This window comes from Apteryx rowi, unplaced genomic scaffold (genome assembly GCF_003343035.1).
Source record: "Apteryx rowi isolate R43461 unplaced genomic scaffold, aptRow1 scaffold_572, whole genome shotgun sequence".
NCBI lineage: Eukaryota > Metazoa > Chordata > Aves > Apterygiformes > Apterygidae > Apteryx > Apteryx rowi.
The window spans coordinates 451,039-466,788 of NW_020450841.1; the positions used below are offsets into that span (position 1 = coordinate 451,039).

Here is a 15,750-nt window from a genome sequence, read left to right on the forward strand (position 1 = left end):
AAGAAACCTGTCATCATTGTTTGCCATTCCTTTTTGGCTTAAATTCAGTCAATTTGTRCGATATATAGCATTTCTTCATGGTTTTGAATGTTGGAGAAACATTAAACTGGTGTTTTAGTGGACATGGAATAGCAGTTTAATGCAGCAGCTTCTATTGATAAGTCATCAAAGTTGTTTTACAGAAGAGCCTTTCTAGTCCTGGCTTTTAGCCCAGGGTCGATCTGGTTTCAGAAGTTAGTTTAATTTCTTCTGTATTTTTTTTTTCCCTTAGGTGTCAGTTGTTGCTCTTTCCCCAGCCACGCATGGAAATCTGGCATCGTTCTGCTCGTTACTGTGGTAGCAGTTTCCATCTTGAACAGCGGCATTAAGAGTCAGACTGCAGTCTCTTGAATGCAGTAAATTCTGTCAGTATATAGACTAAGTCGTTCGTGCTGTTGCTCAATCTAAATATTTGAATTCTGTCATTTAGAAAAAGCCATTTAGTGTTTGCTCTCTAGATCAGTGTTGAGCTGTCACTCCCAGTGCTTGGGTATAATCACAGGTTGTTTAACTTGGTCAAAAATAACTAGTTTATGCTATATTTGCCAAATTCAATCTGTTTTCCAGAGTTATTGCAGCTGTCCTACATCAGCAAATTTATGGGACAGACCTTATATGGTATTGACTCTGTGGCTAAAAAGTGCACGTTTGGGAGCTGTTTTATAGTGCACTGATTCTTCATGCTTTTGGTTTCAGTGCTCGCTGAGAAGATGGTGCCTTCTAATGCTCCCGATTTTTTTAATCTTGTTCTTAATGAAAAGAGGAAGTGGACCGGATCGAATCAGATCGAACTGAAGTCTGTGTTCTTCTTGCAGTCACTGCTCCATACATAGCTCCCCGAGGATCCAGTAGTTGCAGTCATAACTGTAGGGAAGCGTGGCTGTTCTGGTCAGCGTCTGCCAACAGAGGCTGCTTCTGGCAGTGGTGCACCTGAGTTATCGCAAGTAAGCACTGGAGCGATGTTGTGCTGCATTGCAGGGCATGAAACTGCTTATTTCTACCCTGCTCCCCAGTCTCCTCCAGCTCCCTGGCATTGTAATTGCTGCAAACAAATCCGGTCTCACCTATCTCACCTGATTAACAAGTCAGTGTAAATATGATTATTGCCTCCCCCAAAAGCTCCTGGTTTTCCCAAAGCAGGTGGGGGATGCTTGTGAAATTCTCCATGTCTGGACTCAGGCTGTTCAGGTTTGTCTTGGCACCCCGGCAGAGCAGTCATGTGCGGTGCTCATGGGTTGGTTTCTCTGTCTAATTGCGTGTCTGAATGAAGCATGACACACTGCTTTTCAATCGGCGCTTACCCAGATAAGCTAAGAGTGCCCTTGCCACTGGTAGCTGTGCTTAGGAGTGGTGGTGGAGCATGAGGAATATAAAATGGTTCCATTAAATTGCTTCAGTATGGTTGAGGGGTACCAAGAAATACTTAAATTGCAGGGTATTTTTAGTTTACAGAAATGTCCTGTTTTCTTCTTGGTGTGCTCTCTTGCTTTGTTCAAATAACCAGACAGTTTCTATTGATTGCATTTTTGAATAAATGATAAAGGGCTAGAGTTAATGCCCAAGATCTGAGTTGTCTTATTTAATCCCAGGCCCTTAGGATAGGGTGAAATGGATGTATGTGAGCGAGGTTTTACCAGAGACTCCCATGTCTGTAGCACTGCGCAGTGAGACTGGCTTTCCATGATCTTCTCTTTCCAGGCCTGGAGAAGGCAGCTTTCATAAGAGCTCATTTTTTAAGAAACCAGTAACTTCTGATTAATGAAACTTAAGAAGAAGCCGGCTTTCTTTTTGACATCAAAAGACAATACCCAGGCTTTGAGAACTGTATGGCTACCAAAGAGTAGATGTTCATGCTGCTGCAATGKTTTTTTAATCCTCTCACCACCACCTGGGGGTGGGGGGGAACGACACAGAAATTTTRGTTACTTATGGCATTAATTTCTCTGCCATGCGCCGAATGCTCCAAAATAATTTTCAAGTATGGGCATGGCGCTTGGATGCCTTTGAGAAGGGACTAAATGAAATGAATCACTATCATTATTCACGTTGTTCTGAAAGCATGCATGAAGTGTTTTGATTGCTCCAATTTTTCTGGGTAGTGGGGCTGTTTTAAAAACAAGATAGAAGATAATTGATGAGTTCCCACAATGGTGTTTTGATGCTGAAGCTCCGTTTGTGGGACAGTTTTGTGTGTGCGTGCTACCTAGGCTGAGGTACATATAGAAAGGACACCCACAACCTAAGAAGAGGTTTTTTTAACTAGCTGGTGTCACTTGAGTCGGTTTTGTTCATGGTATGTTTCTGTTAGATTCGTATGGGTGCCCTGTGCCTTGGGAACAGGGCTGAAGAACTTGAAAACAGTTATAACTTGTCCTTCCTCTTCTGGCAGGGCAGCCTCATGAGCTTCATCTCCTGTTCTCTGCTAGGAGAAAGTCAATTAATTATTCTTACAAGATTCTGTTGTTGTTTTTATTGGTTTCATGGGAAAGTTAAGGTGATGCGGTCCTCTGCCATGTGAATCCTGTTGTGTTAGAAGGGAAACAAGCCCCATTTTGGCTGCCAGCTGCAGAGCTAAATTATGTTAAACCTTAACTGTGCTTCCCCCAATCCTTTCCTTGAAAGTAGCTGTTTTGACCTTTTATTCTTGTCAGGCACTGGGATTCAGAAACCTACAGCAGCTGCAGTGGTTAGTAGTCTGAAAACTTTGTAATAACCTTTCTTTTCCATTTGATCTTGGATATGCATTGATACTTCTGTGAAGAAGAGAAAGCTTCAGACTTGTGGCTTGCTTTCCACTAACCTGAGCCAACTTTTTCCAGTCCTAGCAAGAGTAGAGGTCAGTGCTTTCAAGTTTGAATATTTTAAGTTACGCAGACTGTGAGACTTGGCTTTACAGAGGTGCCAGGTGCTTGTAGTACTTCACTGATTTGGCAGCAAATCTGATGGGTTTGGTGCCCTGGTGCCTCAGGTTGAGCTTTTGGTTCTCATTTTCCATTAACATGGACACCATGGCAACTACATGACCCCAGATGTGTCCATTTTTGTCCCTCTCTAAAAATGACAGGATCTGTTACAGCCTTTACCTTCTGCTGTGTAGTTTCTTTGAGTTATGAATTCTCTCATTTGATATATGCAAGCAGTTCTTGCCAGCACTAGTAAGGCTTCCTGTGTACATTGAGGGGAGCCATACATCTTTTTCATTGGAATAGTATGTACGTATTTCTTTTGAACTTTGGAGTTAGTGACAAAACCCAAAAATGGATTTAAACATTTTCCTAGATGGTTAGTTATGTCTATGTATATATATATATATATGCTCATCTCTTTGCTGTTAATTTAGCCTCATGTTCAAGCTACATGTGTTTCAGCCTTTATATAAATATATATGTAGCCTCCATATATATGTATAATATATATTAAAAAAGTATTTAAACACAAGTAGTTTATGAATTAACACCAAATCCTTCACATGGATTTCTCGGCTTTCTGTTCATTCCCCTTTGTATCAGGCCAATATATGAACTGTCACATGGCATCTCTGTCTCCCTTCTAACAAGACCATAGGTCTGCCTTGAGAACTTAGTCCTGCAAGGCAAATCTCTCTCTGCAACCACTTGAAAGTGTTTGCTTGATGTGTAGTGCTTGTGGAGGATGGGGGAGGAGAATAGGATCCTGTTCTAGATGAGCAGCTATTGCTGGTCTCTTTGTTAGCCTGTAGGTACAGAAACTGCTTATTTATAGCTGACAAGAATTTTCTCAAGGTTTTCTTTTTCTCTCAAGGTTTCTGTGCATCTTGTGTAAAACCTGCAACAGAAATGGACACTGAAGGCTTTGGAGAGCTTCTCCAGCAGGCAGAACAGCTTGCAGCTGAGACAGAAGGTATCTCTGAGCTCCCTCATGTAGAACGCAACCTCCAGGAGATTCAGCAGGCTGGGGAGCGCCTGCGTTCCCGCACTCTGACCCGCACATCCCAGGAGACTGCAGATGTTAAGGCGTAAGTACTAGTGAAGCTGAGCGCCTGCACTGGAAACTGTGAACACAGGGGTAGAAGTTGTTTGCAGATTTGGGTTTTAATGTCTGGGGACGTTAGAAACGAAACCTCCGTGCTGGGAGGAAATGCGCAGGAGAAAGAGAATGACTGCAGAGCTGTTTTTCCCCTACCTTTCTGTTACCTCCCCCCCCCCCCCCCCCAAAAAAAACCCCCCAAAAACCAAAAAAACCCCCAAAAAAACAAAAAAAAMCCCAAACACCAAAAACATAACTGACAGGTTCATCTGAGGAGCTACTGTTCCTGATCTCAGGTAATAAAGCCAAAAAGTACAGTACCTTGTTCTGGACACTGCTGAAGACATTTAGCAACATGCTGTCAAATTTTTCTGTCTGGAAGGACTTGGCAGGTGTGTAGTACTGCAGTGGAACAGCAGAAAGAGTTCAGCAGGGCTGAGGCTGTTAGATGTACACATACAGCCGTTCAAGTTTGCTTTTTATGCAGTTCCTGTAACATAGCTGGAAATATCGTCTGTACATGGCTAGCTGCTGACCTAAATATAGGCAATGAATTTGGGTTCAGAGTTCTTAACAGCAGCCTTGTCTGTTCAGTACTGATTTCATAGCTGTACCATTTCTTCCTTATAGGTCTGTTCTTCTTGGGTCCAGAGGGCTTGACATATCCCATATCTCTCAGCGACTAGAGAGTCTTAGTGCAGCCACTACATTTGAGCCTCTTGAACCCGTGAAGGATACTGACATCCAGGTAGGGGTGATCTGGACATATGAATTAATTACACTGTCTTAGTAGCTACCATTCCTGTGTTGTGGTTTAAGCTCTGTTAAGGCCATTGTGGAAGTAATCTTGCTCTGTGCTTAATTCCCTGGCTAGAGGAAACACAGAGGAAGGATGTTTCATTCAACGATGACAGACATTTGAGTTAGTCGTTAGAGGCAACAGTAAGGTACAAGGTCCTCAGAAGTATTTAAGTTCCTAACTCATGCTGGCGTCATGAGGAACTAGGTACTTACCATTTATATGGAGCTCTCTGTCTGCTTTGCAAGACTAAATTTCGCTGGGATGCCTCTTCCCATAGTTTTGAGGCCTCTTTTATGTCTGGTTGGAAGAACACGTAATGAACTACATGGGAATTTTGAGTTGTTGGAGTAGGGAGCATTTAAATCAATGTGCATGATGCAGAATAAAGGAGGTGGGTAGAGCTGCTTTCACTCTGTATCGCAGATGTCATAACCTTGTCATGTTGGTAGACTTACTTGCCATGTTTGCTGTATTATGCCAGTGTGACTTAATTTCATAAATTTTCCTGCAGATCACTTCTTGAACATCCCGTCTTAGACGTTAACATGACCCATCTATTTTCACTTTACAATAGTTGCCTATCTTTGTAGACTATCTCTCGGCATACTGCTCTTTTCTATCAAGAAGAAATCTGCTGTATTCGTTGCTCAGTTAAGAGCTAGCTATGGGATTGATGTTGTGGGTTGCTTTGAAGAAGACAGTCTTAATTATTGGTTAATCAGTTTGAGGCTTCTGTTCTCTCTCCTTACTGATAGATGGCTAAATTAGGATGCTCAAAAGGGTTTTAAGCTCTTATTTTTCACAGCCTAAGTATGCCCTAAACTACTTACCTTCAGAAGGAAATTCCCTTGAGGGGGAGGGAGGAGTGGGAAGAGTTATCTCCTTTTGCCTACYATATGTTTCATCTGAGCAACTTGTGCTGCCCATTTTGAGTAGACAGGCCCTTAGTCTAGTCTTCTAGTGTTAGGAGTCCTGTTCTTCTGTCTTCAGGTAGATTGATTCAACTCTCTATACCCTACGGACTACAGCCATTCCAGGAGTGCGAGTGTGCACTCTGGGTCTCGTGGCAGGGAGATGTTGCCTTGCTGTACAAGCAAGATACTCTTGATGATACTACTTGAAGATACTCTTCAGTATCTTCAGTCCCGTTTTCTTCAGAAAGCAGGGGGTGAGTGTGTGTGTGTATATAGGAGAACTGAATAACTTGGAGGATTTCACGTGTTTGTTGAAGATGGGATTTCTTGTTGTGACTTTGCTCCTCTTCACCTTCTGGCAATTCCTAGTGTTGTTTTGGTTGCCTTGTCTCACCATTCCCAGATGACTTTACACACTTTTTCAGCAAAAATTAATATACTCTGTAGACTTTCTGTTGTGTGATTGTAGGGTGAGAGCTTTAAAACTGCTGGCATTATTTGCTTTGTCTTTTCTCATTTTAATCCTTTGTTCCAGTTTCTGATATTGTTGTATCTCTTATTAGTGATGTTAAACTTAGTACATATCTTCCTTGACCCCATTCTGTCTAAATTTTTTTCAGGAAGTCTTCTTTTCTTTTTTAGGTTTACTACTGCTATTAATTCTTCTTTGATTTCTGGTGCTTTTTCTTTGTCCTTTAGGAGAAATTTTATAGTAGATGCTCAAGCCCAGAAGTGGTGGAGCTTTTGACTCTTTGGTTTGAGTTGTGTAGACATATGGGCAAAAAGCAGTGCTTCTTGATAGGACTGTGTAATATTCATATCTTTCTTGATTTTTCTGGTTACTTGACCAAAATGTGAGGCTTCCTTTCTATTTGTACCAGATCTTGAGGCCTGATCATTGTATGGGCATTTGATACTATTGATCAAATTTTTCTTCTCATCATCTTCATTAGAATATTGACATCAGTCAGAAATATAATGTTTTTCAGTAAAATGCATTTATTTCTTTAAAAGCGAAACCTTAAGTTTGGAATTGTGACAGTTTGTATTATGGATTAAGCTTGCTATAATCTATTAAAATGATTTAAATGAAAACAAGCATTTTTGTCTTGGTGAAGCCTTCTCGAATTTTAATGAGTTAAATGCTGCTTTAAAAAAAAGGTGTAGGGGATCAAAGTAATTTTACCTTTGAGATCAGCATAAGCTTTATAAATGTCAGTGTTACATGTTGTATGAAATTACCATGAGTATTTATTTCATCCTTTTCAATGTAAAGAATGCTATTTACATTTTTCTAAATGTCAGGCAAGTCATTTTCTGTGTCACTTCAATTCATTTTTGTTTCAGTTTAGGTAGCAGATGCAGAGACAGTTTTCTTGATGTTACCTTGTTCAACTCATGTTAAGAAACTGGCATTAAAATACATTTTTACTGCTTTCATCTTATAATTTCTGAATTAAAAAATAAAGACAGGTGTTGAGCTTTCTTAATTATAAAAGCTAGAAGGATATGGGACCAGATCTTTCAAAGTATTTTGCCACCTGAAACTGATAATCCCTCAAGAGATTTTTCAGCCATGCTTAAACATTTTGGGTACCTGAATCCCATTGATTTCAACTCCAGGTGGTTTGTGTGGGAGCTGGGTACCTAACTGCACTGGCACTCTTGAAAATTCCTTTAGAGTTGGCCCACTTGCATCTGCGGGTGCCAAAATGCCTCTGTTTTTAGCTGTCACTTTCAATCTGTCTGTTCACTACTAAAGTTAGTTATTTCTTTTGGGGATAAGACAGTTTGAAATGCAAACATTTTGAAATACAAGCTGGATACTTTTTTCTTTATAGAAAGCAGTTAAATTGATTAAACATTTTAAAATGGTCTAATTTAATTTTTATTTTCCATCCTAGTGGAGTTTGACACAGAGCACGTGTGTATGTGTGTAAATGTAATCTAGTAAACTTCTCATTCATCGTTTTCTAACTTAAAAATGATTCAGGTTGTGTGTGTAATATATATAGTGCTTGTTAAATGAGTTAAATAGTGTGACTGTAGATACAGTTGCATCCTGCTTAAAAAAGTGAGTTTCAGGATTAGCGTAGCATTAATTGCAAATTAACCTGTTTAAATGGCCTTATCAGCCAATGAGAGCCAGCCCTTCCTTTAGGAAAACAGCTAAAAAGTACAAATGAGAAACAGGATTAAAATCAATAATTTAAATCAAAGTTCCCTGTTTGCTGTTTTGAATCATGATTTAACATTGGTGATTTAATCAGTGATCACTTTGATTTAAATCAAACTACTCATGTCTGAGGCCTAATATACGTGTGCTTTGAATCTTAATTTTTTTTTGCAAGATGTGCAGCAAGTGTTCACAGTAAATTAGCTAAAACTGATCTGCAGTGGGAAGCATGACACTCCATTTTAGGTGATTTTCCAGGCTTACGAGTAACATGCAGGAGTTCTAAATGTTTTGTCCCTGTTTAGCTGGTGGTTAACAGGTGCCAGTATTTTTGTGCTGTTTTGCAGAACACCATCCTCTGCTTTGTCTGAGGACATTTGCAGTCAAATCTCAAGCTGTCTGGCTGATGTCGGCAACGGTCTGTTGTCTGAAAATCCTTGCTTTAGAATATGGACGACTCTGCATTCATCTATAGGTTTTGATACACAAGCGGCAACAACAGGATCTTGTCCTTTAAAAGGAATTTTTATTAAGGTTTTGGCGGTGGCTGCGTAAGAGCACCTTTGTGTTATACAATACTGATTGTCCTTCAGTTAGATCTGTTAACTGAGTAGGTCTGAATTTATGTAATGCTTTAGAGGAAAAATGCACTACAAAAGCTTCCTATGTTATTTTTTCTCATGCCTTTTCTGATGATGATTATGTTGGGACTTGTTTTCTTTTGCCCTAGTGAATTGGTTTCCTAAAGCTCCTTTAGTTTCATGGTTTATTTTGGTCAGATTTAGCTATCCCTTCACGCTGTGTCCTGGAGGGCAATGTGCAGAGTGATATAAGGAAGGAATCTGGCTCATCATTTTGCAGGGCTCTACTGTTCCTCTGCTATTACTCAATATTTACACAATCATAGTAGTTACTCTTAACACTGGTAGGCTTTAATTTTGTGGATGGAGAAGAGCTATTCTGTTCTGCATCAGGCCTGCAGCCAGCGCTTTCTGATGTTACCGTTACTCTCTCTTTTTTTTTTTAACCAACAAAAACTTTTTCCCAAATAATTAATTGGACTTGGGTCACAATTTATTGTCAGTCTTGTAGACTCAGCAGTCCTTTCCCAGTCCTGTTTTACTTTGTTTTTTTCTGATGCTCAACTTTTGTATTCAGAAGCCTCTATGGTTTGCAACACATCTGTTTAGCCTTAAATCCTGTCTGAACTTTGTTCATATTACTTGTAGTAGCACTTTCGTTGTTCCTGCAGGTGTGGTGTTCCTCAAGCTTCAGTCCGTCCGGTTAGTGTTATCAGCTCATAAATATTTTAGGGCGTTATTTTATTAAGAAGCTGAAGCACTTTTCAGGCAAGCACCTGAATCTGCATGTCTGCATGCTCTTCCTCCTGGAGAAGCTGCGGTGGGACGCTGCACTGGTACAGCCTGTGCATGGCCATGTTGCAGGAGTAGGTGGTGTCTCCAGAGGGCACTTGCACGGGTGGTGCAAAGCTGATGCTTAGGCTTTGCTGACTGTTGCGCTTCTATGAGGATCACAAATACAGTTAAATGTTCATTGTATAAATTCTAGGTTTCTGCTGAATTTTAAAAGCTATCAAAGCTTGTCGAACATGGAAATGCTCCTTGGACTTCCTGCCGTGTGTTCCCGCATTACTCCTTTGCATCCATGACTATTGCCAAAAAAGAAGAAATCAGCTGTGATTTCCCTGACAGTTTGCTTGAGCTTCTCCAGCTCTGTTGCCTAAATTATTTACTTATTGTCTTCATCCCTTCTTATGTTGCAGTCTATTCTAGCAGCCTGTATGTGGGCAGCATAGAGAGATTTGCTAGGATCTAATCTCTCAAACAAGGGCAGTCGGCACTGCAGAGGGAGAATTCCGAGAAATGTCCTCTATCTTGTAGATAGAGTAAAACGCAACAAGAAAAGTCAAAGAAGGGAGCATCCTAGGGCATGAGGCCCCAGGACACCCGTGTGAGACGTTCAGACGGTGTAAGACAATCCAGGAATTCACCTTAGTAGAAGCCTCACCTTGTGTTAACAAGTGAGAGGGACTTTCTGTACAGAAGCTCTTTTAAACTATACTCCATAGTGCTGACTAAAAAGTGCACCAGATTGCAGCTCAATTAATTATCTGAATTATTTATCAGTTGTAGATTGCTTGTACATAAAAGGGGTGAGTCCAGGAACTATCTCCCATTAGAGCAGTAGACTGGGAAGATTATGAAGATGATTTTAGGCTTACCACTAAATTACAGGAATTTGTATTTTTCCCTTCTCATTTCAGAGTTTGCGTTCTTAAATTGTACGCAGCACAACAAGCATTTCTTAGAACAAATCCAGTTCACAGCAGTTTCAGTGTAAAGAATGAGGTTTTTAAATTGTCAATGAGCCCTATTTTGGCAAAATCTTAGCAAAGTTGAATATGGTGTATGATGCTGTATTTAGCACATAAATGCATATTTTTCCATTTTTCATGWCTTCATGGCTTTTAAAAATGTTGATCATGCAGAACAATCTCTGCAAAGTTGGGAGGGGTGTGTGTGTGTAAACATACACTGAGGTTGTGTTCAGAAATAGGATTTTTTCACTATTCCAAAGAGGCAAACTGTGACATCCTCTTATAACGAACACTTGTTGTAGCAGACCTCTCTCAGGTCACAATAATGGCAGCAAAAGGATATTACAAATATTGGAAAAGGTTGCGCAATTGCGATATGTAAGCTAGGACCTGGATGTTGYCCTCATGCTGTTTTGTGTGTGGGTTTTATAGAGAGGGTCAGTGCTGCTGCGGTAAACCTGTTTGGAGTACCTGCTAGGAGCTGGCTGCAGGATCAAGGATCAGCCTAATTGATACCCATTAAGAGATTCTGATTCTAGTATGCATCAAGCTCTGTGTGCTTTGTTTTAACTTGTAGTGATAGTTTGATACTAGATCTAGCCCTTGTGTGCTTGTTTTAAAACGTCTCAAGGTCAAAGTGATAATTTCAAGCAATGGTGGTGGTCAAACTTTTAAGTCTTGGTCCAACTCTGCAGATCTTTTCAAGACTCCTAGAAATGGATGCAAGCTCTCCTTCCCTGCGTTGTTTTATCTACTTAGAAAATCTGAGGTCAAGTCCTGCTTCCAATACACTGAATGAGAATTTTATTTGCCTTCAGTGGGATTAAAATTTCCTCATTTCTATGACAATTTCATCTTGCACTTCTGGTCTAGGCAAAGCTGAAATTAAAGGTTGCAGACTGGAGTTTATTTTGTTTTCCATTTCTGGGCATGGATGTTCAGAGTATTGACTGAATAGCTCTTTAAAGATCCAGATACAGAAATAAGAGCTTTTATCTAAATGAGGGCAGAAGGTTAGACTCAAATCTGTCTAAGTGGCAACTGAGGCAGACTGAAATGAAATATCTGGGATATTTGCAGGTTTTTCAGAATACCATAAGCAGGCTTTGTATCAAAGGCAGCTTTGACTTTCATTTCAATGTTACAGTTTTTAGGTGGAATTGCCTCCCGAGACGCCTGTCCCCGCGCTGTATGTTTTCTGTGTGTTTGTGCAACTCACAATTTAAAAATGTTTCTCCTGACTTYAGGTACTGAAAGGGTGCATCATTCAACCAGTGTGAGCTTTTATTGTTATTTTGTATTATTATTTGTGATATTCTTTGTGGTATATACTGGAATAATAACAAAGCCTGTGGTAATGTACTAGAGTGTAACTAAAATCAGAGTTTATAAATGGAAATGCTGACACAACCTTAAAGGGGCAACCTCAAGTGCTGTTCACCATCCATTGTTTGCATTAGCTTAGCCTGAAAATGCATTTTTCCTTTTGCAGATTTTGTCCTTTCCCATTTGCCAAACATTGATTTCTCCCCCCCCAAGTCCTTCAATTCTAATGGAGCTTGAAATTAAGGTGGCTTTATTTTTCTGTCGCTTCCTTGTTCACCCTAATCGATGATGCCAGCACAGCTGTGGGGACCTTTTAACCGTTGCAGAGCCAGCACAGTGAAGGCAAATGGGTAACCTTCTACTTGGTTTTCTTAGGGTTGGTTTGTTAGCTGTTTTCTTTGCATTGCTGCAGTCCTAAGGAGAAATTATTTGCAGTCGTAGTTGTGGAATTTTACAAAAGCTGTAGAAATCTTGTGCTCTAAAAATACCTCTCACTATGAAGGTTCTCAGAAGTGATTTCTTTTTTTTTTTCTTTTTTTTTTCCCCCTCCCATTAGAATTGCAGGCTACAATCGAGTGCTGCTCTCTCCTTTGCTTAGGTTGTCTCTTGGCTTTGTTCAGGATTTGACCCCTAATGTATATATTCATGCATGTAAATCAAGAAGAATATAGATATCCTGGCAACTAAACGTAGCCAGAGGCAGCTTTAACACAATTAAATAAAAAGTGGAGATGTGGAATGAACCTGGTTTTTTTGGCATGCAGCAAGTGGAGTACCTGGTTAAGGGGTGTGAGCCTTAGAAATATAAATCACCTAAAAGAAGGGAGAAGGATGAGCCCATCGGAGATAAGATGAGGAAGTTCTTGTAATGTGTAGCGAGTTTATGCAAACCTCTGCAGGATGTGAGGCTTCCGCCGCGCGGCGTTGGCGAGGCAGCAGGGGTTACTAGCCCCTCTGCCCCCTTCCTCACCATCGCTCTCGCGGCTCCTCTCTGCGTGAACAGGTTGGCCCCGATGCGCTGAGGGCCCGTGTGGATCCAGGGTGGCACTGGGAAATACTAGCGCGTGCGTAGGCTGCAGTGTGAGTGAAGAGCGGGGCTTTTAACAGTGCAGGGTTTTCTATTTCAAAGCTGGCATGTAAAATAAATAAAAAAAATACAATAAATCATAATTATCATAATAGGCAGCTCTTCTGGCATTGGTAGGTGAGTCAGTATCATTGTATAAAAGAATAACATCGGGAATGTGTTGGGCTGGGTTTTTTTGCTTGGTCATTTGCTGCCTCACCCCCTTAAAGTTTACGCGTAAGCAGCAGTTTCCTCTATTTGTCATCAGTGATTTAATTGCATGAATCGGTAGTCCAGTTTTAAATTACCCTGGCCTTATTACCTCAAAAAAAGACCATGGTRTACTTAATGTAGAATATTCTATAATGTTTCATCAGTAGTTCACATTACACTCATCTCTGAAATGTGTGATATCAAATTATTTTTAATTTTCTTGTTTGCATGGTCATAAGCTAACTTGAGTAATTGTCTAGTGATCTTCCAGTTCATCATGGTTCTGGATTGTGGGTTCCTAAATGTCAGGGGTTAGAAACGGGGAGAAGAGGGACATGGTCTGCCTCCCCTTCTTTCTTTATCAGGAGAGTGAGAGCCTGGAAGGGATGTCTCAAAACCTTATGCTAATGCAAGGTCATGAGATGGAAAAATCAAGAACTGTTGTTCTAGTGGATATGTTTATTGATCTATCTGAATTCTGCACTGTCTGGGACATTTTGTATTGCCTGTCTGCTTGATCCAGATCTGTTCTTCGCATCTCAAATAGGTATGACTGTAGGCTGCTTAAACAACTTGGAAACATCTGTACTGCATAAACATCTTAAAACTAAGACCAGATTTTGAGTCAAAACACTTGGCTTTACCCCCATCCACCACCACCACTTTTTTTTTCCTCCTTACGCTGAACTTGCTGCACTGCTTTGCTCTTCCCTATGAAAATTGCTTCCATGTCATGCTTCCACGGAGGGAGAAAGATCCCTTTTGGTACAAAATGCAGTTTGGGGATCACATCTCCTACCTTTGAGATGCAGCCTCTCCTGTAGTAAGGTGAAGACCTCTCTACTCCTCACTAGCTCTGCAGGAYGTTTTAAAATGCCACAGGTAGCTGGAACTCGAGAGCAAACCTAGGCCGGTGAAGTGTGAGTATTGGAGTTAATTTTGCTGAGACCCTACATGGAGAAATGTTACTATTGCAAAAAGTACTGTGGGATCATTAATGATTTTCAGGATCCCTGTTGCATCTTATCAGGAGGGCAACACAGTACCTCTTAAAGTCATGCCATCTCAATATTTAGTGTTCACCGAGGTCTTGTATTGACTATGGACTTAAATAGCTTGTGCTCGGCGTGTGCAAATGAACTATTGGAATTAGTGTTTACATGGTGCTGCAGAAATTCAGTAGAGCTGTTTAATCTCTGTGATTATGCAACTTGAATACTGGCGAGAAGAAACAATGCTGAGATACAAATTCTTGCAACCTGGCAATTTGCCGCCTCCATGTATCATGTGATAGAGCAATTACTTGGGCTAAAGAGATGGCTTTATTTATTTATTTGAGGCTCAAATGTAGCTTTTGCAGAGCACCACTCCATTTTGCTTTGTAAAATATTGATATTCCCATCAATTCTGAAACCATTACAGAGAAAGCTTTACGGGAGAAGATTTGGGGATTTCCAGTACCTTGATTATAGCTCTGAAATAACAGATCTGCAGGGCTGTGCTGGAATTTGACAGTGGAACTGATTATGAACAGAAGTGAACCCAATTCCTCTCCATTGCATTTAAGGAAAAAAAAAAGGGGGGGGGAATTAACATGTGAGTAAATTAGGTTTCTAAAATATTAACAGCATGTTGGATAGTAGCAACACAAAGATCAGTTTGGAGTGGGKTTTTTTTGTGTGTTTTTTCTTTCTCTTTCTGAGGCAGTCAGTCCTGTTCTTTCCTGAATGCTCCCTGGTTTGGCATTCCTGTACCTCTGTGGAAAACAGAGACCGAGACTTTGGGCTTGTTCATAGCCATGCGTAGGTTTTGGCACGGGGACTTCTCAAGGGTGGCAGAAGCTTTCAGCCCCAGTATTGCACTTGGGACAGCTGAAATGCAGTAGTGGGTTAATGGATTTAAGCTATAGTTTCAGAGGTTTGGGACTGAAAACTGAACATTTACCTACTTAAGTCAGGTACAGTTCTTCAGCTCTTCCGAAAAGGACACTTGAAGAAAGTTTCCAAACCACTATGGAAAAGAAAAGAATTCTGACCACCTGCAAACTTCTCTGAAGTGGGACCCAGTGCCTTGGAGCTGACCTGTAAGAGGACCGGTGGGTTTGGTCACCTTTCTCCTGAACTGTGTTGCTTTTTAGTTAGTATCTTTGTTTCCTCAGCATTGTCTTAAGCTTCTTTCTCGCTAATGCCTCATGGTGCTACAAGCTGTACAAAACAAATCAGTCTTTCACGGGGAAAGCCTGTAATGTAGCAGGCCAGACCACCTCGCTGAACTCCTGTGGTCACAAACAGTATTAAAACTCTGGACACTGTTTCCAACAAGTCTGTTCATCAGATCTGCTAGAAAAAAACAGGGGCTGCAGCAGCTTCCCCCCTGCTTTAGCCTCCCTAATTTACTCGGCCTCTCAGAAGCATTACTCCACTGATGAAGTCCACTGCGCTTTATCACTGAACCATTTGTGTAATTTAGCAGCCTGGGAAAGGCTGCAGGTACGTTGTTGTGCATGCTGCCCTCTTCTCCACTGGGTAGTAATTAATCGGTTTGAATCCACATCCAAAATCTTAATCCTAGGCATTACCAACCCTTGATTTGAAAAGCTCTTTAACTCAAAAATGTGTAAACTGCTTACCAGTGCCTGGATTTCAAACTGGTGATGTATTCAAGCTTCCCCCCCTGCAAAACAGCAGCCTGAAAATATGGCAACTTGCAGTTGAAATGTTTGGCTTGTGTGCATGGATGTTTTCTAACTTTTCTTTTTGAAGTCAGAATGAGTTCTTGTTCTTGCCAAGATATGCTTCTGAAGGAAAGTTGCAGCCTTTTGAGGTGGAACTAAGGACACGTGCGTTTAGTTCGCTCATTCAGATTTTTGGC

General features: G+C 40.7%; 1 protein-coding gene across 3 annotated transcripts in view; it reads left to right on the forward strand.

Moving 5' to 3' along the window:
• The first annotated feature begins 267 nt into the window (after nucleotides 1-267).
• NUP93 (nucleoporin 93) overlaps nucleotides 268-15,750 on the forward strand; it is an 84,227-nt gene continuing 68,744 nt past the window's right edge. Inside the window, exons 1-5 of one of the 3 annotated variants that reach the window (XM_026082337.1) lie at nucleotides 268-404; nucleotides 855-983; nucleotides 2,801-2,875; nucleotides 3,820-4,033; nucleotides 4,675-4,792. In XM_026082337.1, the coding sequence (XP_025938122.1) occupies nucleotides 3,855-4,033; nucleotides 4,675-4,792 (297 nt within the window). In that variant the 5' untranslated portion in view covers nucleotides 268-404; nucleotides 855-983; nucleotides 2,801-2,875; nucleotides 3,820-3,854. Of the gene's footprint in view, nucleotides 405-854; nucleotides 984-2,788; nucleotides 2,876-3,819; nucleotides 4,034-4,674; nucleotides 4,793-15,750 lie in introns of those variants that run through there. The other 2 variants (XM_026082339.1, XM_026082338.1) reach the window with 2 other exon arrangements.